The 25,071-nt window shown below is 48.8% G+C and overlaps 2 protein-coding genes across 6 annotated transcripts in view; one reads left to right on the top strand and one right to left on the bottom strand.

Moving 5' to 3' along the window:
- The first annotated feature begins 208 nt into the window (after nt 1-208).
- On the top strand, nt 209-11,653 carry DHODH (dihydroorotate dehydrogenase (quinone)). 4 transcript variants are annotated; one of them, XM_008139969.3, is made up of 9 exons: nt 209-240; nt 2,095-2,307; nt 3,221-3,420; nt 6,009-6,091; nt 8,577-8,764; nt 9,362-9,475; nt 10,321-10,474; nt 10,645-10,804; nt 11,313-11,378. In XM_008139969.3, exons 1-9 carry the CDS (start codon nt 220-222, stop codon nt 11,365-11,367), a joined length of 1,188 nt encoding a protein of 395 aa, XP_008138191.1. In that variant the 5' UTR covers nt 209-219; the 3' UTR covers nt 11,368-11,378. The 4 variants fall into 4 exon arrangements, with proteins under 4 accessions (XP_008138191.1, XP_054566289.1, XP_054566290.1 ...); XM_054710314.1 differs by lacking the exon at nt 8,577-8,764 and having other exon boundaries at nt 11,313-11,653; XM_054710316.1 differs by lacking the exon at nt 2,095-2,307 and having other exon boundaries at nt 217-240.
- TXNL4B (thioredoxin like 4B) overlaps nt 11,386-25,071 on the bottom strand; it is a 35,204-nt gene continuing 21,518 nt past the window's right edge. For both annotated transcript variants that reach the window (XM_054710325.1, XM_054710324.1), the window contains 2 exons: nt 14,575-14,770; nt 11,386-11,432 (listed from right to left, as the gene is read on the bottom strand). In XM_054710325.1, the coding sequence (XP_054566300.1) occupies nt 11,415-11,432; nt 14,575-14,770 (214 nt within the window). In that variant the 3' untranslated portion in view covers nt 11,386-11,414. The remainder of the gene's footprint in view (nt 11,433-14,574; nt 14,771-25,071) is intronic.

The raw sequence follows: 25,071 nt of genomic DNA on the forward strand, positions 1-25,071 counted from the left end.
GGCGTGGCCGCTGCGACTGCGCGCGCGCGCGCGCCCGCGCTTCTCACTGTCCAACCCAGACCCTTAGGGCGGAGCGCGGCCTTCCCCCTCCCAGTGCGCCGGCCCCACCCCTCTGCCCGGCAATTGGTGAATTGGCAGCTCCGGGGGCGGGGATTGGAGGTGTCCCTCCAGCTCCTCCAATGGAAACGAGCCAGAGGCGGGCCCAGCGGCGAAAGGACCATGGCGTGGACACAGCTGAAAGTGAGTGTAGAAGTTGGGTCTGTCGCGTTGGCGCGGAAGAGTCCGGCGAGGGCAGGGCTGGGGGGAATGCAGGGGTAGCCGGGGCGAGGTGTGCACGGGAGGCCGCTCCGAGAGCGTCGGCCCGTCTGGCACGTCTGTGTGTCTTTGCAAAGGCTCGTGCGTGTGCATTTGTACCCATGCACTTGGACTGTGTGTGTAAAAGGCACGTGTGTGTCTGCGTAGTCGCCAAACATTGTCAGCGCGCGTGGGCCAGTGACTGCATGACCGCCTAGCACTGAGTGCAGCTTCCAGCGTGCAGTGAGGTTACAAGACATGCTCCCAACCCTTCTAGACAGGATTTTAGGGCGGGGGCTCCCTGTAACGGTGCTGATATTTGTTGATTGACATTAAGGGGCGTTCCTACAGTCTGGAGACTAGAAGTAAGACAACGAATACTTGATCTACATTAACAGCTAGGCATGATCCTTAAAAGCAAATGTGACCATTGAACAAAACCCAAATCTTTATTCTGGCCAAGATCTCTGCCTGTTTTCCCAACTTCTCTTTGAGCCTTACTTTTACTCCTCGGTTCCAGACAAGCCTTTCCCCTCCCCCCATTCCTGGGGAGAATTTCATTCCCCTCTGCCAGGAGAGAGCCTGTGCACTCCCCCCGCCCCCACTGCCTCCTAGTTAACTCCCGATTATCCTTGGAATATTAGTGGCACTTCCTCCACCTCTGAGATTAGGTCGGTTCTCCTGTTACCCTATAGTATATAGGGCCTAGCCCAGCGGTCGGCAAACTCATTGGTCAACAGAGCCAAACATCAACAGGACAACGATTGAAATTTCTTTTGAGAGCCAAATTTTTTAAACTTAAACTTCTTCTAACGCCACTTCTTCACAATAGACTCACCCAGGCCGTGGTATTTCATGGAAGAGCCACACTCAAGGGGCCAAAGAGCCTAATGTGGCTCGCGAGCCGCAGTTTGCCGACCATGGCCCTATACCTTTTTCTTCATAGCAGGTGTACAGTTACACATTTACATGATCATTGGTTTCTGTCTCCTCATGAGATTGTATTCCCCAGAAGGCAAGGACTCACTGATTAGCCCATCTATGAATGACTGAATTAATGAATGAATGACTCAGCATCTGGCAGTGATAGAGAAGAGTATTATGAACCATGGTTGAACTAGGAGAATGGTTCTTTTTTAAAAATTTACCTTTATTGTTGAAAATATTACATATGTCCCTCTTTCCCCCCATTGACCCCCTCCTCTGGGAGAGTGGTTCTTGACCTAATAATACTTGATGCTCCTTTTAAAAAAAATTTGCAACTCCCTTTATGATTCTGAGATGGAATTTCTATATAATGTAATCTTCCTATGTGTAATTTTTAAAAGTCATTATAATGTCCTAATTGGAATATAAAGGAGAAATGAAAGTAATTTAAAATAATATGCATTTCAGTGTGTAAATGGTAGGGCATGACACCTAGATGGTGAAATAGTCAAGTGTTTCAGCCTCTGCTTAGAAATCCTAGTGCCACAGGGATGTTTGTCAAACAGCCCAAGCAAAGCACCCTACCATTCCTGCTGGGATTTTCTGAAACAGGGAACACTTCTTGGTAGCGTTCTGTGCAAACTAGCACAGGCCCTCAACTTACAAGGTCATTGTATTCCTGGGAAAGCCAGTGCATTTGAAAATGCGGGAGGTAGTTTTTGTGTTTATTTGGGAAAGGAAGGAGACCGGTGCTGGCAGAAAGCTAGGGGCATTGCTCCATGTGGATGTCACTGTGTCTGTGTGTGTGGGTTTAAAGGGCTCAGAGAAGGTGCTGCAGCCTGGCTCTGAGGTCCAATGTGCTTCCCCCCCCAGAAGCGGGCCCAGGATGCCTTGGTCATCCTGGGGGGTGGAGGACTGCTCTTTGCCTCTTACCTGACGGCCACGGGGGATGAGCATTTCTACGCTGAACACTTGATGCCGACTCTGCAGGGGCTGCTGGACCCCGAGTCAGCCCACAGGCTGGCTGTTCGTGTCACCTCCCTGGGGCTCCTTCCTCGCGTCACATTTCAAGACTCCGACATGCTGGTAGGTCCTCTTGGGACACCTTGTGCAATACAAGGTCAGCATCCCCTCACTCACACAGGGGGGCCCAGCCTTCTGAAAAGCAGAGTCCCAGGTTAGCCCCAATTACAAAGGCTGTCGCCCCCATCTACTGAAAGGCACTGTGGAATTAGAGTGCGCTTTGCTTTAAGCCTTCCTCATCCCAACGGCTAGTTTGAGAGTCCTGGGACCCAGGGTAGCAGGAGTGAGTAAGGAGGGGGCCGTGGAGACGGGGTGGATTTGGAAGGCAGTGAGGTTACGGCTGGGTGAGGTACAAAGCTATGTAAACACCGCCGATATGGAGAGAAGTGTGGCCTTTGAGCTGCGATCCCCAACACCGCTGTGTGGGTCCCCCCCCTTCAGCAACTCATTCCTTAGGAGGTGGTGAGGGAGTCTGATGCCCCACGGGGGCCTGGGAGTCTGCCTGGCTGAGAGGGACGCAGCTGGGGCTGACTTTCTAGGCTGATACAAGGATTTTGCTGGTTGACACAGTTTCAGAATAGCACTCACTAGGGGGGCTGACACCAGCAAGCCACCCTCCCCCACCAAGGACAGCGGATAGGAAGGGTGACTGTTGACCGTCACCAGAAGAGACAGCGTCCTCACCCTGCTGCACCGTGGTGGAAACCCTGTTTTTCTCCTCACTCTTGCTGGTGGGTGATAAAGCCGAGTGGTCTTGAACTCCAGCAGGCGTCAGAATCGCCTGGAGGGCACTGTTAGAGGCAGACTGGCTCAGAGCCCCATGCTGCCCCGCTGGCCCCCAGGGATTCTGATTCCTTAGACGGAAGATGCGCTGTCTGACCAGCTCCCCCGGATGTCGGATGTAGGCGTGCCGGGCACACCCTGAGAACCACTGCCCCAGCCGTGTGTACCTCTGACTTTGTCTCCCTCTCCCTAGGAAGTGAGAGTCCTGGGCCATAAATTCCGAAACCCCGTAGGAATTGCCGCAGGATTTGACAAGCACGGGGAGGCTGTGGACGGACTGTACAAGATGGGCTTTGGTTTTGTTGAGATAGGCAGCGTTACCCCAAAACCTCAGGAAGGAAACCCCAGGCCCAGAGTCTTCCGCCTCCCCGAGGACCAGGCCGTCATTAACAGGTAGGTGAGCAGCTCAGGGGTGACAGGGCCGCCTTCTCCCGGCAGGGACCTCCGATGTTCTTTCTGTCTGTCCTGCAGGCATTTGTCTGTCATTTTCAGGAACCATGTGGAGCATCCACTAGGTGCCAGGCGTAGGAGCAGGTTTTAGGGTTTCGGTTTAGCACATACACACACTGAGGCTCAGAGAACAACATAACTTACAGCCACCAGATCACAAGCAGGAGAGCTTGGGTACAGGTTTCGGCTTATCTGACTGTCGAGTTTATGCTTTTCCCACATTGTCACTCCATTGCCCGTGCCCAGCGCTGTCTAGTAGAAATATAATGCAAACCCCATAGGTAACGTAAGATATTCTGATAGCTATGATAAAGTAGTCAAAAGAAATAGGTGAAATGAATCTCAGTACTATATTCTATTTAGGTGTTTGTAATATATATTGTTATTTATTTCTTTTTCTTTTTTTTATATATATTTTATTGATTTTTTACAGAGAGGAAGGGAGAGGGATAGAGAGCTAGAAACATCGATGAGAGAAACATCGATCAGTTGCCTCCTGCACACCTCCTACTGGGGATGTGCCCGCAACCAAGGTACATGCCCTTGACTGGAATCGAACCCGGGACCCTTCAGTCCGCAGGCCGACGCTCTATCCACTGAGCCAAACCGGTTTCGGCATATTTAATTAGGTACTTAATATAATCTAAATATCATTTTATCATATAATCCACATCAAAATGATTAATAAGCCATTCACCCACTTTTCCTTGTACCAAGTCTTCCAGAGCCGGTGTGTGTCTTCCTTCACGTTCAAGTGCTCCGTGGCACGTGTAGCTATGGCTCTTGTGTTGGACAGCCCCGCCCCAAACTTTAGTAAGCTGGACATTTTAACAAGAGAGATCCTTCTAGAGCGGGCAAGTCCTTCTCTTCATCATCCCTCGCAGTTTCAGTGCAGCAAGCCCAGAAAGTGAAGGCGTTCCTGCTTTTTGGGAACAGAGTTTTGAAGAGCCTCCGAGGGGAGGTTTGGGGCCATGGTGGCCTTCCGGAAGATGACCTGTGGGGAGCTGATTAGGCTGCCACTTTCCGCTTTAGTGTGCTTGTTTCCGGGAAGCTTTCCAGCACTGGAGATCACATGACTGATCTTCCTGCTGCATGGCGGGCTGGGGCAGGTACCAGGGTGACGGTGCCCGCGGAACCCTTAGACGAGACGTGGCTGAGAGGAGAGTCTGTGCTCTGGAGCACGGTGGGTTCAGCTCCTTGCTCTGCGTGGCACATAGTGGGTGCTCAGTAAACTCTTGCTGAATGAATGGACGAGTTTATTCATTCAGTCAACCAATGCATGTGCCACTGTATCTGTTAGGTGTTTTCCGCTGCAAGTAGCAAAGTCGCTTAAACAATAGGCGCTGTCCCCTGGCATTGGGCAAGGAGACCCTGCCTGGTGGTGTTGCTCTGATATCACTCAGGGGCAAGGCAGAGGTACAGTCCTTAGTTCATCCTAGCTTGAGCCCGTGTTGGTGGCCAGAGCTGTTTCATGCCTGAGGCACATAAAAAATAAACAAAAAAAAAACCCAATAGGCACTTGCTATTATTTTCCTCTCATAACAGGGGTAGCAGGCACTTCCAGGGATGGTTGAGCAGCTGGGCAATGTCAGGCTCTGGTCCAGCTTCTCTGGGCCTTCCCGTGTTTGTAAGCTACCCCAGCTGCAGGCATTACGTCCTCCCACGTGGACGTCCGAGAGCAGAAAGGGAAAAGGAAGCGGAGATATGGGGGTGTCCTAGGAGCTCCTCAGTAGGCTTCCCTTCTGTCCCAGTGACCATGCTCAGTCACTTGTTCATGCTTCAGTTGCTAGTGGTCTGGGAAAAGAGTCATTGCCATTTTCACCCAGTCTCAGGGGAGGCAGGGAGAGGGATGGCCATCAGATCAGCCTCCCACAGTGGGGCGGGGGAGACAGAGATGAGCGAGAGAGATGAGGTCACTGCCTTTGTGGATTGTCTAGTGGCAGGGTGATGAGGACATGTCCCTGTCCTCAAGAGGATGACGACCCAGGAGGGAACTTAAGCATGCCTATGCATGCATCTCATGCCAGGAGATGTACAAAGCGCTCAGTGAGTGCCAAGAGGCGAGGGATCATTTGAGGCTGGGGAGCATTTGATCTGGGCCAGGAAGAGGGGACGATTTTAATAGGCAGACAGGCGGGGGAGATGGAGTGGCAGGATGGGTCCCAGGAGGTGCATTCATGGAGCACAGGCAGGAGGTGGGAAGAAGGGTTGTCAGAGTGTGACGGCTCCCCTGGGTGGAGGGGTGCATAGGTAAGGAGTGGGGGCTGGATGCAGCCAAGTCCGGGCTGTATCCAGCGTTAAGTGGCTGGGTGGCTCGTTTGCAAATTTTAATCTTTCCCTGTGTGACAGTTTTTGACAAATCTTCTAGGAAGTCCAGGGGCATTTAGACCTCGGAAGTCTTAAGAACTGACTCTTTTTTTTTTTCTTTTCTGTTTTTGAAAGTCACACATACGGCCATGGAGCCATGTCTGCAGTCTGCCTTCTGGCTGAGGGCTCTAACCTTGCCCATTCCCCCTCTGCGTGTGTTACAGATACGGATTTAACAGTCATGGGCTCTCGGTGGTGGAACACAGGCTACGGGCCAGACAGCAGACGCAGGCCAGGCTCACAGAAGGTAAGGCGGGGCTGCCTGAGAGGGGCGTCCTTCGTTGGTTGGAAGGCAACCTGTGGGAGAAACATCAGGGACAGCCCTGTGACATAACCGTGATTGAGCAATTGAAAAGAACACTGCAGAACTCGGGGCTCTTTGCTAGAGGAATGTACTGGTTTCCTGGTTCCACAGTTTCCAAGATTTTAACAGAATTTCACAATGTAGCGAAGTTACGTAAGCCATGTTGTATCTTCCCCGGGCCGGCTTGGAAGTGAGCGAAGCAGCGTGGCCTGTGCCATCTGAGCGGCAGCTAACGGTGGGCAGGCTCCAGCACCAACCTCCTGGTCCTGCTCTGTTGTCCTGCGGCCCTGATATAAATAGTGCGTGTGATTTGCAGAGCGTTGCGAACCACAGAGAAGCATGAAGAAGAAAGTTAGTTACTGACATTCTCCTGCACTCGGGGTAACGCCTCCTGGCCTGTGGGCGTCCCAGCTGTGCCGGCCCTCAGGATGACTTGGTGGTCGCAGTGCTGTCCTCCCCACGCCTCCCCACGCGCTCTCTCTCGGGGAGTGTCTGGGGCTGCGGCCTCTCCCCTCGTTGGGTCACTCCCGGCCCTCCTTCCGGGAGGGTTTAGTCTCATTAAGAATCCTGGTGGTGAGCGAGGTTGAAAGGGCCGCGGCTGTCAGCAGCCTGTGGTTTGGGGAGTCGGAAGTGCCCTTGTTTGGAAATCTGTGGCTTTACAGAACCAGAGCCTGCTATGCTACACACCTTGCTTTTGGGGAACTCCATGGTTTGTGATACTCGCCTGCCTTCCTGCCTCCCTTTCCTTTTGGCTGTGCACAGTGCTCTTTGTACCAGCTTTCTCCCGTTCCCCCTGCCCATCCTCTCACCTGTGCTCTGGCGCTAATATTCCCTGAAGTGAAGCAAAATCCCATTGCAGAGCTCTGCACATGAAGCTTCCCAGCAGCTAGAAGCCGAGGACAGCTTATTGCGGGTGCCATGCCAAGGAACAGGAGCTGACAAAGGCTGTGGTGCCCCTTGGGGATAGAGTAATTCAGCGGTTTCTGTCAGTGTGGGCAGACGACTAGTAATGGAAGATCCGTTAGCTACGTGGAAGCGATACTCTCTTTCAAGCCAGTTTCTTTGTGTGGAAAAAGAATGAGAACTAACAAATGCCCTTGGCTGGATGGAGGCTAGACTTGGAAAGCTAGGACATCATGTTGTATAACCTTTGTCCAATGGGTTCTAACCTTACCCCCTGACCCCCACCCAACACACACAAAATTAGCTACACAAATCTCACTTACTTGGAAGCTGCTGATAAAAGGGTGGCTACATGTAGGGTATGAGAAGGTACTCAGCAGGACTGGATGTTGTCCTTTGATCCTCCTTGACCTGACCCCAAGTTTTCTGCGCTGACTTGATGTCTCGGGTCTTTTTCCCAACCACCAGATGGAAAAGCAGCTGGTACCACTGACGTACCATTAGCCTTTGCAGATAGGATGGTGTTTTAGGAGAAAATGCCTTGCTTTCATACAAAGCCTGTTACTGAAATGTGTTTTATGGACATGAAATATGTTTTATCACATATGCAGGACATGTGATAATCCAATGGATTTTTCAGTAAGGTGGTTGTATTACTGTTCAAATTGAGACACTTTTGAGAGTGAATTAATAATATGCCCAGGCTACAGGACTGATCAGGGCTATCCTGGGAGCACTGGGCTGTGTGATCACCCCAGTTATAGGGGGAGGCCCTTCTCAGAAAACTGAAATGATAAAACAATGATGCGTCTACATGACAACTGAAAGTAATACTTTCCAATATTTTATACATAGTCTTTAATTCTGGGTTTTCTTCACAACTGCACACCCAGCCATTCAACCCAAGTCCAGTGAGCAGCCCTTGAGAGTCAAGAATTGCCCCTCTGACATTCCTATTGATTTCTGTCTGTTCTCGATTGTATTACATTTATGAGCCTTACCTTTTTTTATCACTAGTATTTGCATTCCGAATTTCTCCATTTTTCATTAATTTTTTAAAACAACAAGGGCATGCTCAGGCCAGTGTGACTCAGTGGTTAGAGCATCAGCCTGCACTAAAGGGTCCCAAGTTTGATTCCCTGTCAAGGGCAAACCTGGGTTGCGCATTTGCAGGGCATGTATGGGAAGCAACCAATCGATGTCTCCTATGGATGTTTCTCTCTCCCTCTCTCTCTCTGACTCTCTCTCTCTCTCTCTCTCTCCCCCTCTCCCTCCCTTCCACTCTTTCTGAAAAGCAATGGAAAAAATATCCTCAGATGAGGCGGGGGAAAGGAATAAGGGCACAATGCAGGAAAATGTCTTAGTGGTTGCCCCAACATTGCTACGCAGACAAAGATGGTGAGCTGCTTCCTGGTCAGCAGGCAGCAGTACCGAGCATTTGTCAGCTGGTGTTCGAAGTTCACATCGCAGGTGGAGGGCCTGTAAGGCTGTTCACGTCAAGGAAATGGTGTGTGGGGATTTGCAGGTGGGCTGCCCCTGGGAGTAAACCTGGGGAAGAATAAGACCTCGGTGGATGCTGCCTCGGACTACGCAGAGGGGGTTCGAGTCCTGGGCCCCTTGGCTGACTACCTGGTAGTGAACGTGTCCAGTCCCAACACGGCAGGGCTGCGGAGCCTTCAGGGAAAGGATGAGCTGCGCCACCTGCTGACCAAGGTGGGAAATTACATCTCCTGTAATGCTTTCATACAAAGCCCGCTCCTCCAGCCTGTCCTGTTCCTTCTCCAGGGCCAAGCTTCAGTGGCACCATGAAGGCTGTCCTTAACACTTCAACCAGTTAGGACCCCTCACTATGCCTCTGATCCCCACCATCACACTGATTATGCTCAGTAGTAATTAATTTCTAAGTTTTCTGTCCCTCATGTTCAACGGTAAAGGGACCATACATTTCATTTACCACGCTGTCCCTAGCACCTAGGACGTGGAACGAATGAATGAGTTGAATGACTTTTCATCACAAGGTCTTGTTATCTCTTTTAGGAACAAAAGTCTAAATAAGCCCTAATTATATTAGCCGATGCCCATGACCACATTAGGGACTCAATCCTGGGGATTTCTTGGTTCAAGAGAATGGAATGAGTTTTGCCTGGATGGGGAATATTGCATAACTGAGGGCTGTGTTTCTGAGAAGGAGAAATTGCTCATGCTTTAGTTTGAGAGCTGATGTGAAAATACACTGGTCTGAGCTGCCGGTCACAGTGCAGCCCCAGGTGTGGTCTCAGGGTCCCCATCTCTGGCCACATGTCGCTGCAGGTGCTGCAGGAGAGGGATGCCCTGAAGGGAGCGCACAAACCGGCCCTGCTGGTGAAGATCGCACCCGACCTCACGGCCCAGGACAAGGAGGACATCGCCAGTGTGGTGAGAGAGGTGAGGGGGCCCTCATGGCGGCTCGGCCTGCTGGCTCGCCCAGACGGCAGCCTCTGGTTTTCTCTCTGTGATCCTGAGGGCTGGTTTGGTATTGATCATGACTTAATTCATAAAATAAAAAGTGAATGCTTGAAAAATGTTTGAATGAATCTTTTTCTCGTGCCTCTTCCCTCCTCATCCAGCTGGGGCTTCCAGGCTTGTGCTTGTGTCCTGGGCCCGCCTTGGTCAGCGTGGGGGACAGGCATACCTCGCTTTGTTGCACGTCACAGGCCCTCCACCAGCAAAAGGATTACAACTCGCTTTATTGCGGGCTAGCCTTACTGTGGTGGCTGGGAACTGGACCTGAGGTATCTCGGAAGCGTGCCTGTGTTCCTTCTCTCTCCAGTCTAACACCAGGTCTCTGTGTCGAAGGAGAGGAGTGGGAACAGACTGAGCCCCGCAGTCCTGGGTTCAAATCCTGGTTCCATCGCTCACTCCCTCGAGACTGGTAGACTAGTGATAAAAAAGGACGGGCTCATAAATGTGATATAACCGAGGACAGACAGAAGTCCATGGGATTGTCAGAAGGGGCAGTTCTGGACTCCCCGGGGCCGCTCCTTGGGTTGTTAGAAGGATCATAACCCTGTCCCAGGGGAGCTCTGTAGGTGGGCACTATGTGACGGCAGCTGTCGTCACGTTGAGGCTCATTCACGCACTTGTTCACGAGCAGAGTGAGGTCTGGGGTAGTTCTTGATTCGGGGGCTGTGGGTGTGGGCACCTGGCTGCCTGCTGTCTCAGCCCCTGGGGCAGCTTCTCCGAGTCTGACAGTGCCCTGACTGGGTAGCTCTCTCTGTCTCCCACCGCAGTTGGGCATCGATGGTTTGATTGTGACGAACACCACAGTGAGTCGCCCTGCCAGCCTCCAGGGTGCCCTGCGCTCCGAAACAGGAGGGCTGAGTGGGAAGCCCCTCCGGGACTTATCAACGCAAACCATCCGGGAGATGTACGCACTCACCCAAGGCAAGGATTCGGTGTCCGCGGCTTCGGGTTTGTGTGTGGCTCGGGCTCTGGGGCTGTGATCAGAACGGCGTTCCCTGAACCGCTGCAGCCAGCAGGTGGGCCGAGGGCTGAAGCCCAGCCGAGCCCCTGGTTCCCACATCGTCATGGTGTTGCCCTGTGCTTCTCTACAGGCAGAGTTCCCATCATCGGGGTTGGCGGTGTGAGCAGCGGGCAGGACGCCCTGGACAAGATCCAGGCAGGGGCCTGCCTGGTGCAGCTGTACACGGCCCTCACCTACTGGGGGCCGCCTGTGGTGGGCAGAGTCAAGCGGGAGCTGGAGGCCCTTTTGAAGTGAGTGGGGCCACGTGTGGCTTGAAACTGAGATTAATGTGGTATCAATTCAGAATGACTCAAATCCAGGGGGTCTTATTGATCTGTCTGTACTCTTCATGCAAAAAGGATCTGAGGGGTGGGTGTACTCCGAATGCAGGGGAAAATTCTCTGTTGCTCCTTTGATGAAGGACAAACGGTGTTGAAGAATTCAAGATTAACGCCCAAGGCCATGGTGGGTATGGCCTGCGGAGTCCTGGTGGCATTCTCCTCATTAATTCAGTCACATTGGCTTGATGTCAGGGAGCTGTCATACCTAAAATCGCCCGCCTTCTGATCCAAGACCTGGGTGTTCAGATCTGGATTCCTGGGTGAAGACAGTGTAGGGGCATGAGGTCTGTGTTTGGGATCAAGAGGGGAGGGAGGTGCAGTTATGGAGCAGGCAGAGCCCTGGTGTATGTGGGCTCTGGGAAGAACGGGGCCTGTCCTTCATCACTGGCTGAACTTGCTTTGCTTTCTCTTTTTCCAGGGAGCAGGGTTTTCCCAGCGTCACAGATGCCATTGGAGCAGACCATCGGAGGTGAGGTCGTTGTCGGTGGGAAGCCCGGTCCAGACCCTTCTTCCCACGAAGTCAGGCGAGCCTTTGTGGCTGGATCAAGAGAGGGAGGGCTGTGTCTCAGGCCACGTTCGAAAACCACAGGAGCCCTTTCTCTGAGGCCCGGCGGACTGTCAAAGCCACTTGTGAGGGTCCCAGAACCAACACAAGGCTTTCTTCAGTCACCTGCCAGAATGAACTGCATCCGGGACCTTTTCCAGACTCAAGTCCCGGGATCCTTTAATATTGCAAGGACATTAGCTATTTGGGGGTTTGGGGGGATCATGGAAAAAATAAAGCAATTTAAAACCTGGATAAATCCCAGCTCTTTCTGGAAGGTCCACCGGCTTCCGGCACTGCAGGGCCTTCCAGGCCTCTGCTGTCTGGGTCTGCAGTGGGTTTCCCAGAGCCTGACGCTTACAGCCTATTTTTGTTTTTTATTTATTTTAACTTGATTTTGCAAACATTTAAAATTCAGACAAAAGCTGTAAGAACAGGGCCTGAGGATAGCTGTCCTCTCCCTGTGTCTTCACAGCCACTTCTCTCTGAGTGCTGTGTCCCAATCGCTTCTTACCAGGACGCCAGTCATTCTGGAGCGGGACCCACGCCAGTGGCCTCATTTTAACTTGACTACCTCTAATGACCCTGAATCCAAGTAAGGTCACACTCTGAGGTATCGGGGAGTTAGGGTTTCAACACATCGATTTGGGAACACACAATTTCACCCATCACAGGAGGTGAACTTGCTGTTTCCCTGCCTTAGAGTCACATGTCATGTGACGTGGGTGCCATCAGGCACATAAGATATAAGAGACTAAAGAGGTAGAGTCGTTAACTAAATACAAAGAGGAACGCTAATCTCTTCAATGCTGGGAAGCGCAGGGGCAGAGGAGTGCAAGCCTTTCTGGGAAGTGCTGTTGGTGCCTGGCACGCCTCAGCCAACAGAGTCACCTTTGTTCCCACCGCCTCAGGACAGACTGTTTCCAGTGTGATTCTCAGTGCGGAGAAGCACGGAGCTGCAATAGCGATAACGTGTCCTGTTGCCTCATCTTCTCACCTCGGCCTCAGCCTGGGCCTCCTCCCCATTCACTCTTTGCCAAGAAACCGGCAGCCAGTCTCCTGTTTTTCTTCCAAAGATTTTTTTCCTGGTTTTTATTTTATTAGGAAAATACCTCCTCATTAATAAATTTAAATCATACAGCCCCCAAATAAAGGCTATCTGCCTCTTCACCCCCTCCTCCCCAAACGATTCCACTTCCCAGAGGTAACTTTTGTATCTATGAACATCCATATCGATTACTACCTTTTTAAGTTCCCTGCATGCACAGATAGAGAAATGTTTCAAGAAGAACCGTGCAAAGAACTATATTTTAATACTAAGGCACACGAGAGCAAGCTGCTGACCTGATGCCCACCATCCTGAATGTGTCCGTGTGGATTCCTCGCAAACAAGTACCTTCTGCTGCACAACCACAGTGCAACCGTCCAGTCAGGACAAGGCACGGATACAGTGCGTCCATCTAATGCCAGGCCCTGTGCGAGCAGAACTTCTAAAACGCCTCCTGTCCCCAGATGCCCTGCCCTAACCCCTGGAGCCTACACTCCCAGGACTGGGCTGTGAAATGGTTTAAGACAGGAACCCTCTTGAAGATAAGAGATTATTCGTGTGGGTCTAATCTAATTACATCCCTGAAAGAAGACACCAGAAGACACGAGAAAGAACGCAAGTGTTGCTACTTTGAAGATGGGGGTGGGGGTGTCACCAAGGGTGTGACTTGGATAGCTAGCTCAGTGTCCATTTTGGCAGGAAAATCATGTGCAGAACATGGGGTTCACCTGGCTCTGCTCTCGGTGGCAAAGGGGGGTCCAGCTCCCTCTGGGAGAGGACTGCTCTCCAGCTCCAGGTGGCTTGCCACCCAGGAGGGCCAACCAGAATCTCATCTGATCAGAGAAGGCAGAAATCAGCAGGTATTATGTGGCGGTATAACTCCCTCACTCCTCTGGGCCCAGCACACCAGCAGGAGGAAGGTGGTGGGTGGAGGGATATCAGGAGAATGACCATCTCAGCCAGCCTCACCCCTTTGCCCACAACCCCCAGCAGGAGGGCCCCAGGGATGACTTGCCGTGGGTGGGGGGAGAGTGCAGACTTGGAGTCATCTTAGGAGATTTACCAATCCCCGCTGACGCCCCATTTTCTCTCCTAGAAAAGCAGTGGTTTGGAGGGGTAAAAGGTATCTAAACAGTAACTTCTACAAAGATGCATACTATGTACCGGGCACATGCGTACTTATTAGCAATGGCAATCATGTAAATTGTGCATGCCTGTTTCCTAATGTGTATAATGGGGAGAAGCACAGTATCCATGGGTTGTTAGGAGATTATATACGTATGAAGTGCAATAGTGCTTAGTACAGCCCACCCTCCTAATAAATGTTACTTTAATATCTCTAATCCCCACAAAAGTCCTGCAAGTAGGTATTATCACACCTGTACATACAGATAAAACCAGAGCTTTGAGGAATTAAACAACTTCTCCAAATCAGGTGGCCCTGGGGTATCTTCTCCTGCAGGGAAGGGCCGCACAGGCCTCTGGAAAGCATTGCTAGCTCCTTTCCCTGCAGAGACTTGGTCCTGGGTGCCATTACTTTTAACAAAGCTTTCATGGAAACCTGCCCTGGGCACTTGAGTGGTCTGATAGGAGGTGGCCTAGCAGGGTCTAGCGGTCAAATCTCTGAGCTTCCTCCAAGTGGGATCATCCTGTAGGAACCACAGTGCCCACCAAGGCTGAGCCAGAGGCAACTTGCAACCATCACTTATTATCCCACACGGTGCCCCTGGGTCAGGAATTCAGGAGCAACCTAATTGGGTGGTTCTGGCTCGGTCTCTCATGAGGTGGTAAGCAAGGCACTGGCTGGGGCTGCAGACCTCTAGGGCTGACCGGGGCTGAAGGCTCCACTAGCCCAGTGGTCAGCAAACTCATTAGTCAACAGAGCCAAATATCAACAGTACAACGATTGAAATTTCTTTTGAGAGCCAAATTTTTTAAACTTAAACTATATAGGTAGGTACACTGTTATTAACTTAATTAGGGTACTCCTAAACTGGCCTTTGCTAAAAACTCAAGGGGCCAAAGAGCCCCATGTGGCTCGCGAGCCGCAGTTTGCCGACCACTGCACTAGCAAGATGGGTCACTTACGTGGCTCGTGAGGTGGTGCTGGCTGTTGGCCGAAGTGCCAGCGGATGTCTCCATGGGCTGCCTGAGTGTCCGCACACCACCGCATCCGGCTTCTCCCAGCCTGAGCGACCTCAGAGAGTGCGAGGTGAAAGCTGCAATGCATTTTATGCTCGGAAGTCGTACATCGTTACTTAGGCCACATTCATTTGTCTGTTCACTGGAATAGAGTTGCCAGTTTTAGCAAAGCAAACAAAAACAACAGGAATCTGAATCCCCAGTTAATCTGAATTCCAGGTAAACAATGCATATACTTTAGTATAAGTATATCCTGTATAATAATTGGGGCATACTTATACTAAAATTTGTTTTGCTGAAATTCAAATTTAATTTGGACATTGTGTATTTTATCTGGCAACTCTACGTTAGAAGTAAATCATGTAGTCCAGGCCACACTCAAGGGGAGGGGAATTAGGTTCCATTTTTGAAGGGAGGAATGTCAAAGATTTTGTGGAGTTATTTCCAAACTACCACATGCAGAATGTTGAAAAATGTCCTTTGGCCGAAACCGGTTTGGCTCAGTGGATAGAGTGTCGGCCTGAGGACTGAAGGGTCCCAGGTTCGATTCCGGTCAAGGACATGTACCTTGGTTGCGGGCACATCCCCAGTAGTGGGTGTGCAGGAGGCAGCTGGTCGATGTTTCTCTCTCATCGATGTTTCTAACTCTCTATCCCTCTCTCTTCCTCTCTGTAAAAAAATCAATAAAATATATTTTAAAAAAAGAAAGTTTCATTCTATAAAAAGAAAAATGTCCTTTGGTCCTGGTGTCTGTGAGTAACTGCATGAGAGTGTAACAGGATGAAGTAGTTCTGGGGCGAGCAAGGTCATCTTCCTAATAATCTTGCACATTGGTTAGCTTACAGCAAATCACACACGACTTCTTCTTTGATCCTCAGACAGCCCTGGAGGTGGGTGAGGCAATGACTACGCTCTCCACTTTACAGACGAGGAAAGTGAAGTTACGTGCCTGCTCCGAGATGATATGGGCAGAAATGGGGGAGGGAGGACAGATTCTCCTAATGAGGCTGTACCTAAGGCACTGGCATGTCTTGGATTCATCTCTTCTGTCACGCTGTTATTTCAAACAGGTGACGGGATTTGTGGGTCCTTGGTGCCATGCTGCCTTCCGAGTGATGGGGAAGACCCTCCAAGAAGCTGAGGGCCAAGAATCAGTTCTCTCTCCCAATCTCCAAAAGCTCCAGGACCACCCTGGCTAAGCCTGGGGGGATTCACCCACCACCTGCAGACCCTTTGAACTGACTGGCTCCGGACTGCTGGGAGGAACATTATTCCTTTTCACCAGGAGTCAGCCAACCACACATAAGACTGGGGACCAGCCAAATAGAGAACTACTCTCCCCCAATTTTTATTATAAGAAATTTAGACATAGAGAAAAGTTGAAAGGGTAGTATAATAAATATCCATACCCCTTCGACCCACTATACCTATCTTACTATGAGTAATTCTTACTATCTTCTCCGTGTTTTCTTTATAAATATCTTCACCTATTTATATACAGAATTTTGACAAAACATTTTGAAGGAAGTGGTAGATTCAGGACACCTCACTCTTAGCTTGCATCTTCTAAAAATGAAAACATGCTCCTATGAAAACAAAATTTATGATTAATCTAATAAAATTAACCATGATTCTCTAATATCATCTAACATTCAGTCCATATTCTAATTTTCCCTATTGCCCTCAAAAAATCTTATATAGTCAATCAAGGCTCACCTATATGTCTCATTAGGCTTTTAAAATCTAGAACAGTCATCTCTGCAGAGATAAGGCCAATTGTCTTATAAACAGTTCTAGATTCTGGATTCCCAGAATAAAGACTGTATTTCCTCATCTCCATTGTAGTAGGATGTGGATGTGTGACCAAAAACCTACTCATGAGATACACGGACAGTATTGTGCGCATCTTCTGGGAAGTCTGCTGTGCCTGGAACATGAGGATGATGGCTGGCGCTCTGGCAGCCGTATTAGACCTAAGGGTTAGGGTCTCCCTAAAGGCAAGAGCTGGAAAGAGCTTCATAGAACTGACAATACCAGGTCTGTTTGCTTACTTCCCCACCTCGTGCTTCCCGACTCTTTTTTCTTTTTAATTATGTGTTTATTGCTTTTTTTAGAGAGACAGGAAGGAGAGGAATAGAGAGAGAAACATCAACGAGAGAACATGGATCACTGGCTGCCTCCTGCACGCCCCCTGCTGGGGATCGAGCCCCCAAACTGGGCATGTGCCCTAACTGGGAATTGAACTGTGACCTCCTGGTTCATGGGTCAATGCTCAACTACTGAGCCACGCTGGCCGGGCCTAGCTCTTTTATTTGAGAAAATAAAATCTTACGTGCTTAAGTCACTGCTAATTGGGGCTTTCTCTCATATTTAGCCAAATTTAATTCTAGCTAATAAAAAAAGCCAAATTGAGATATCTTGTATTTACCTGTGGGATATGTTATTCTGTTTCTCAGGATTTCCCTTTCCTCCAGGTGCAGATTTCTGGCAGCACACCGTGACACTGTCCTCAGACTATCATGTTACCTACCCTGCAGGGTTGAATGAATCTTGGCAGTCAGGGGACATTTCTGTAAGAACCTTGTGGTTATAAATATGGGAAATAAAGTGGATTTCACAGGTAAGAGGACACCAGGGGCCAGGGCTGAGAGGTGTGTGTGCGGGAGCAGGGGGCGGTGACTTGGGGTTGGCACACGGCAGGTTTGGGTAATACCTGGGCAGCAATACGGGGGCGAAGCTCCAAAGGGCAGGGCTTTTAGGAGAGGAAACGCAATAAACATGCAAACTCCTTGCATTCTTGCCAGCCAAGAAGAGGTTTCCTGGGTGTTGAAAACTCCATTTGAAAACTGTCCCACAGGAAACAAAAGGAGTTGCAGCAGGTGAAGGCAACCTGGCTGCACACCCCATGCCTGTCAATCACCAGGGCTGCCTTGGTGGGCCCAGGAATGAAGCTGGGCCTGGAGGGTCAGAGCATTTCCTGGGTCAGCACCCACCTCGGCCTGCCCCGAGCATGTGGAGGACGTGCAATCTTGGTGCTACCTTGTCAGCCCTCGGTAATCTGAGAAGCTGGTCAGTGTTTTGAGCTTTGACCATTCTCTTGGATGTTGAATTTTGAGTCCTTAATAGATCTAGACATCTTAATAGACATCTTCCTACCTCAACAGAGCAAAAAGTGTGGGTCCCAAGTCTGGGGACCTAAAAGAAATCACTGTGGTTGGGTCAGAATTTCAACTGATGTTACCATTAAAAAATAAAAGCACACATGTGTGCGCGCGTGCGCGCGCGCACACACACACACACACACACACACACACACACACACACAGATATGAGAGAGAGAGAATAGCACTGACCTAAATGCATTTGTTCTTTCACTCATTCATTCTTCCAATAATCACTTGTTGAGATCTGACTTCCTCCCACTGGCTGTGCTTATGTGGGGAGATGCAGATAATTGACTTTTTCACCATCTCTCTGTGCCTCACAAGAGACAACTACAGCCCTGCCTGTGTGGCTCAGTGGTTGAGCGTTGACCTATGAACCAGGAGGTCACGGTTTGATTCCTGGTCAGGGCACATGCCCAGGTTGTGGGTTCAGTCCCCAGTGGGGGGCGTGCAGGAGGCAGCCGATCAATGATTCTCTCTCATCATTGATATTTCTATCTCTATCTCTATCTCCCTCTCCCTTCCTCTCTGAAATCAATAAAAATACAAAAAAAGAGAGAGAGACAAATACAAACACAACTGGCCAGAATCTATTGGGTCACAACCTACAGCAGTGGACGGAGCCCAGTGCTTCTCTAGCAGAGAGGGGAGTCGCTGGGGGCTCAGCCAGGTACAGCTGCACTGAATTTTCTGTGTGGCCAGGACTAATGTCATACAATTTCCTGGGACCAAAGCCCTGATGTCTTGCCCTGATAGCTCAAAAGCAGAAACCCGTTTTAACACCACTCCTTCCAGAGATCTGTCATGGGACAGAGTGGGTGGCTCCACTGCTCCCAGAACCTGGCTGGCTCCCAGGGAACACTGCTCCCAAATGCTTTGTCAGGCAGTTTCCTTGGTCTATTTCCCAATGCATTTCTCAGCCATGGCCCTGCTTCCCGGCTGTGGTGCTCCCCCAGGGCCTGGATGGGGGAGGGGTGTTGGGATAGGAGGGTAGTTGAGGGGGGTAGTGGAGTTGGCTCCCGCTCAGAAGGAGCCTCCACTTCCCAGCATCAGGCCTCTCCAGCTTGGTGCCCCTGCTTTAGGTCTTCCTTGCCCTCTCTACTGGGAAGCACCGCCTGAGTCATGGTTTTAACGGACACACACACACACACACACACACACACACACACACACGGTTCTTAATGGACTTTGATGGCCATTTAGAAGTCGTACCCTGAGGCTGGCTGATGTGATTAGCTAGTGAGTTTGTTTACTTAACTCAGTAAAGGATTTGTCTCTGTTTGACCCTTGGAGGTGACTCTAATGGTGAGAACTCAAGGCTGATGATGTGAGGGGGGCTTGGAAATCCTGTACCGTTCATCAAGCAGGAGAGGTAGCACCCCAACTCGGCCAAGGGCTTGGCCTGGGTTGTAATCCAGCCTCTGCTACTTAGCTAACTACGTGACCTTGAGCAAGTTCCTTATCTTCTCGGTGCCCATTTGTGAAAATAGGGTTATTAGATAATAGAAGGATCTACTGCTTCCGGCTGTTGAAGAATTAAATGAATAAAAACGCAGAAAGCACACACAACATTCCGGCACATAGTAAGAGCTCGCACAGTGTTAGCTGTTATTGCGAGGTGAGCGCCTGTTCTTCTAAGGCACTTGTAGAGCTGGTTCCTCTGACAGCCTTTCCGCCTCTGAGGTCCTGGTCTTGACTGCAGCTGGAAGCCGATGTGACAGGCGCAGTGAACTCTGTTGTAGTATCCATTTCTCCCTCACCTCTGAGTTCTCTGGGGGCAGAGGCCATGTCTATCATCCGTTCAAGTCAGTAAACTGACTTGAGCGTCTGTGTGTGCCAGGCTTTGCTGGGTATAGTGATAAAGGTGAATAACCAAATGCCAACATGGCCCCCTACCTTGTTTCCCGGGAACTAGAAGAATGTTTGTCCCAAAAATGCAGGTTGAAGAACTGAGGAGTGTTGATATGAATTCTTGTGAATACAGATTTAATTTTAAAACTTATATTAATATCCTCACACCTTTGATCTCTGATGGATTTCATACTGGGAAAGGCAGATTGTATTTACAAGTTTAATGGACCATGTGGGTTTGCCACTGACTGGCTGTCTTTACTGCTAGAAAGCTGATCTGAGGATACTATTTGATTTAAAAGCTTGTAAGTTGGAAGTTCCTCATTTATAAAGTATCAGAGTTGATGCTACTTTCAAGAATCTATTTATTTATTTTTAATTTAAGCATAACTGACATACAATATTATATTAGTTTCATGTGTACAGCACAGTGATTTGACATTTGTATATGTTGCAAAATGATCACCACAATAAGTCTAGTTACCACCTGTCACCATCTAAAGTTAATATAATATTATTGACTACATTCCCTTGGCTATAAATTACATCTGTCCCCCTGACTTGAGAGTACATGAAACAGAATTTACTCTTGTATTCCTATTTATTAATTATTGTATTATTTTCCAAGAACAACTGTAAACCTACTTTTGTCCACTCCTCTATTTAGTCCCCTAGTAAACTCATTCCTCACACAATTTACAATAAAAGTGTTATATTTAGCCGAAACTGGTTTGGCTCAGTGGATAGAGTGTCCGTCTGCGGACTGAAAGGTCCCAGGTTCGATTCCGGTCAAGGGCATGTACATTGGTTGTGGGCACATCCCCGGTAGGGGGTGTGCAGGAGGCAGCTGGTCGATGTTTCTCTCTCATCGATGTTTCTAGCTCTCTATCCCTCTCCCTTCCTCTCTGTAAAAAATCAATAAAATATATTAAATAAATAAATAAATGTGTTATATTTAAATAGTTTCCAAATCTGGTCCTCTGTTTCCAGTGGCCAATGTTTTCTTCTCTTTCCACCCAAACCCTAACCCCCCTGTCCAAGCTTTCCGACCTATCCACTGTATCAGTTTCCTCCGGAGTCTCAAGCTTATAGCCAAGAGTCATTCTCAAGCCTTGTCTTTCCCTCGTCCTCTCCATATGCAGTTACTCAATGACTTCTGCAATCTGTCTTTCTGAAAATTCTCTTGAATTTGATCCTTCCTTTAAACTTACACAACCCTTCATTTGTCTCCTTGACTTTTATTTACTTGAATTTCAAATGATCTCATACCCACATGCTAGCAATTGGTTTAAAAAAATACGATGAGAGTTAGGATATATAGATGTAAAGTACATGAAAAAAATTGCATAAAGGAGGAGAGCATTTGAGATCTTGCTCCCCAGCACATATTGTCAGTTTGGCTCAAATAAACTCTTATAAAATTCTAAGAAAAGATAGCATAAAGGACAGGAAAAGATAAACTGTTGCAAATTTCTTCTATTACGTGGGAAGTGACAAAGCCATTTACTTAAATTATAAAAAGTCAAGGATGCATATCTTGAAATATTTGGGGTAACCACTATTAAAATAATATAAGAATATATAACAAAATATGCTAATTGAGGGGAATTAAAAAAAACACCTTGAGTAATAAAAAAGGCAGGAAAGGAAAAATAAAAAAGAACTTATGGATTAAATATAAAGCAAATAGCACAATGGTAGACTTAAAACCAACTCTGTTAGTAATTATATTGAATGTAAATAGAAATAGATGCCACAAAAACACTCACCAAAAGAAAGTCGGTGTGTTATAAGTAATATTAGACTGAGAGACTTTATGGCAAGAAGAATTACTAGCTATAAATAAGAACATTTCATAATGATAAAGAGTCTGGTTAAAAGAAAGACATAATGAATCTATACTGAGTGGCCAAATTATTATGACCACCTGATGTTTGTAGGCAAATTAGCCGTACACTGCATTGTATGGATTATGGAAGCTGAAGGCCTGTTCAAACACCTTTGGGGTCTGCAGTTACCAAGATAAAATGTCTCCAATTTGCACAGGAACATAAGGATTCGACAGTCGAGCATTGGAAAAAAGTCATGTGGTCCGATGAATCACGTTTCCAGTTGCATCATGCAGATGGCAGTGAGAATTTCGCAGAAACAGCATGAAAGCATGTACCCCACATGCATGAATACAACCCTTCAAGCTGGTGGGGGCAGTGTTATGGTTTGGGGCATGTTTTCCTGGCATGATTTGGGCCCTTTAATTCATGTGGAGCAACGTCTGAATAGCACAATATACCTAAGTATCGTTGCTGATCAAGTTCATCCTGTCATGTTGATGGCGTATCCCAATGGAGATGGCTTCTTCCAACAAGACAATGCGCCATGCCACGGTGCTCCTATTGTGCAGGAGTGGTTTCAAGAACATGAGGGAGACTTTGCCTTGCTTAGGTGGCCCCCACAATCACCAGATCTCAATCCAATTGAGCATTTGTGGGACGAAGTTAAGAGAGCCATCAGGCAGCTGGTTCCACAACCATCAAGTCTCCCAGAACTGGACAGTGCTATTCATCAGGCATGGTGTCAGATTCCTCGCATCACCTTTCAACATCTCGTGGAGTCAATGCCAAGAAGAATCGCCACAGTATTGAAGGCAAAAGGTGGCCCAACGAAGTACTGATGGGGTAGTCATAATAATCTGGCCACTCAGTGTACATTTGTATGCACCTAATAACAGAACTTAAAGAAAAAATAGACAAGTTGACAATCCTTATTTCAGTTACTAATACAAGAGCATGAAATGAGAGTTTCCATGCACCTGGTGGGTAAGCAATTATTCCGTAGTGGTGGTGAGAACGGTTTCATACTATATATGCGAGGAGGGGCAGCCTGCGGAGAACACCTCCCTCCATTCCATAGGACCCGCGTTCTCTCCATTCCCAGGGGGTCCATAGAAATAAAGCTCATCTCTTCTCTCTGGGATAATAGCTGCAGAGACTGGAGTTCCAGGATTTCTGTAAGGAGAGGTGATGTACTGAATGGGTGGGAGGGAGGAGGAAGGACGTGAGGGTGCCACAGGAGGGAAGTGTTGAGGATTCAGTGTGAGTCCTTCTCAGCCTATGGTGTGTGTTCTTGAGGAAAGGGCTTCGGAAAAATGTTTCCTTTCCTTTCGGAAGGAAACTGAGAGGCAAAGAGCTGGTAAACATAAGCGGCTACAGAAGATGTAAGGAACCTATGGAGCAAAATTCTAACCCCTTCACCCCAGATTCAGCCAGAGTAGCTCCGATTTCATGTTCCACATACTGGCTGTGTCAGTTAACTTTGGCTGCTGAAGCCTTCCCAAAGCGTAATGGCTAACAACAGCCGCCTTTTATTTAGCTTGTGATCCTGTGGGTCAGCAATCTGGGCTGGGCTGGCTGGGCTGGGGATCATTTTGGCCTGGGCTAGGCTGGGTTAATGGGGCAGGGGCTCACTCATGCGTCTGCTGTCAGCGTCCGGTAACGGAGGCTGGTGGGCAGGGATTCCTGGGCTCCCTTCTATGTGACCTCTCACCCTCCATGGAGGGATAGCTTGGGCTCATCCATATGGCAGCCCCCAGATCCCAGGTGCAATAAGAGAAGGTGAGCCCCAATTCACTAGCACGTTTCAAGTCCCTCCTTTCTGTCTGCCACTATTCCATTGGCCAGTGTCCTCACAAACCTGATTCAAGGGGTGGAAAGAGGCTCCACTCTGGCTGGAAGAGCTGCAGTCACATTGCACACAGGAATGGGGAGAGTTATGGCCATTTAAAGTGCAGATTCTCAGACCCTGCTCAGACCTACTGTATCACATCTCTGCAAACGGGCCTGGACTTTCCCTCTGTCAGGTGGTTCTCCCCCTTCATATTTTAAAATGTTAACTATAAATATATGTGAGGCAGATATGACATATATCTTTAAAATTAAGGCACACTAACACAATGTACATTCATGAAACTATCACCCCACTTAAAAGCTGGATCGTTAGCAATAATCACCTATATTTATAATTACTTATGTGCTTTTCTCCTGCGCCTTCCTCCTGCCTCCCATGAGAGGTAACATATTACGTTTTGTTTTCCATTTTATTAAAATTTTAAAAATATGCTTATACAATGTATTGCTTAGTTTTGCTTTCTTAAAAAAAAAAATTGGCCACAAGTAAGAAAGCTTACACTGTTTCATTTCTTGATTTTTTTTATTGTGATAAAATACACAGAACATAAAATTCCTGATTTAACAATGCCTAAGTGCATAATTCAGTAGCATTAATTACATTCACAATGTTGTGCAAACATGGCCACTGTTTGCAAACCCTTTTCATCAGCCCAAACAGAAACTTTGTACCTATTAAGCAAGAATTCCCCACTCCTTCCTCCCTCCAGCCCCTGGTAGCCTATCTACTTTGTGTCTCTATGAATTTGCCTTTTCTAGATATTTCATATAAATGGAATCATACAATATTTGTCTTTTTGTGTCTAGTTTCTTCTTTCACTTGGCATAATGTTTTCAAGGTTTATTCATGTGGTAGCATGTATCAGAACTGCATTCCTTTTTATTTAAAAAAAAAATATTTTTACTGCAGGCCTGGTGCATGAAATTTGTGTAATCGGGGGTGGGAGGGGGGTCCGGCCTGTGCCCTTTCGCAGTATGGAAGCCCTTGGGGGACATCCTTAGCGCTGCCACGGAGGCAGGACAGGCTCCCGCCACTGCCACTGCGCTCTCGTCAGCCATCAGCCCGGCTTGTGGCTGAGCGGCGCTCCTCCTGTGGGAGTGCACTGACCACCAGGGGGCAGCTCCTGCATTGAGCATCTGCTCCCTGGTGGTCAGTGAGCATCATAGCGACCAGTCATTCCACTGTTCGGTCCATTTGCATATTACCCTTTTATTATATACTAGAGGCCCAGTGCATGATTAAATCATGCACGTGTAGGGTCCCCTACACGCTTTCGCTTTCGATCGCGGGGGAGCTGGGTGCCTGTCCGCTGGTGCACCAGGCCTTTCAGAAGCCTCCGGTGCGGCGGAGGCTTCTGAAAGGCCTGGTGCCGGAGTGGACAGGCACCCAGCTCCCCCGCTTTTGATGGTTCGTGGCGGGAAGTGAGCTCGCTGCCCCAGAGGCCCCTTCTGTGCTGCAGCACAGCCATGGCGCAGCCGCTGAGCTTGTGCCGCCGCTGGCGACACGAGCTCAGTGTCCCGCTGGCCCAATTGGCCACCCCGGCCACCCCGAGTCCCGCCCCCCTGTGCCTCCTGGCCAATCGTGGGCATAGTGAAGGTACGGTCAATTTGCATATTTGTCTATTATTAGGTAGGAAGATTGATTTCAGAGATAGGAATGGTGAGAGAGAGAGAGATTAAACACCAATGATGAGAGAGAATAATTGATCGGCTACCTCCTGCACGACCCCTACTGGGGACCGAGC

The sequence above is a fragment of the Eptesicus fuscus genome, chromosome 21 (genome assembly GCF_027574615.1).
Source record: "Eptesicus fuscus isolate TK198812 chromosome 21, DD_ASM_mEF_20220401, whole genome shotgun sequence".
Taxonomy (NCBI): Eukaryota; Metazoa; Chordata; class Mammalia; order Chiroptera; family Vespertilionidae; genus Eptesicus; species Eptesicus fuscus.

Bases quoted from the DNA above. Each gene is read 5' to 3' on its own strand.
- DHODH (XM_008139969.3), top strand. From the start codon at position 220: ATGGCGTGGACACAGCTGAAA. The intron at 241-2,094 runs GTGAGTGTAGAA...TTCCCCCCCCAG, and splicing joins TGGCGTGGACACAGCTGAAA to AAGCGGGCCCAGGATGCCTT. The intron at 10,805-11,312 runs GTGAGTGGGGCC...CTCTTTTTCCAG, and splicing joins GAGCTGGAGGCCCTTTTGAA to GGAGCAGGGTTTTCCCAGCG.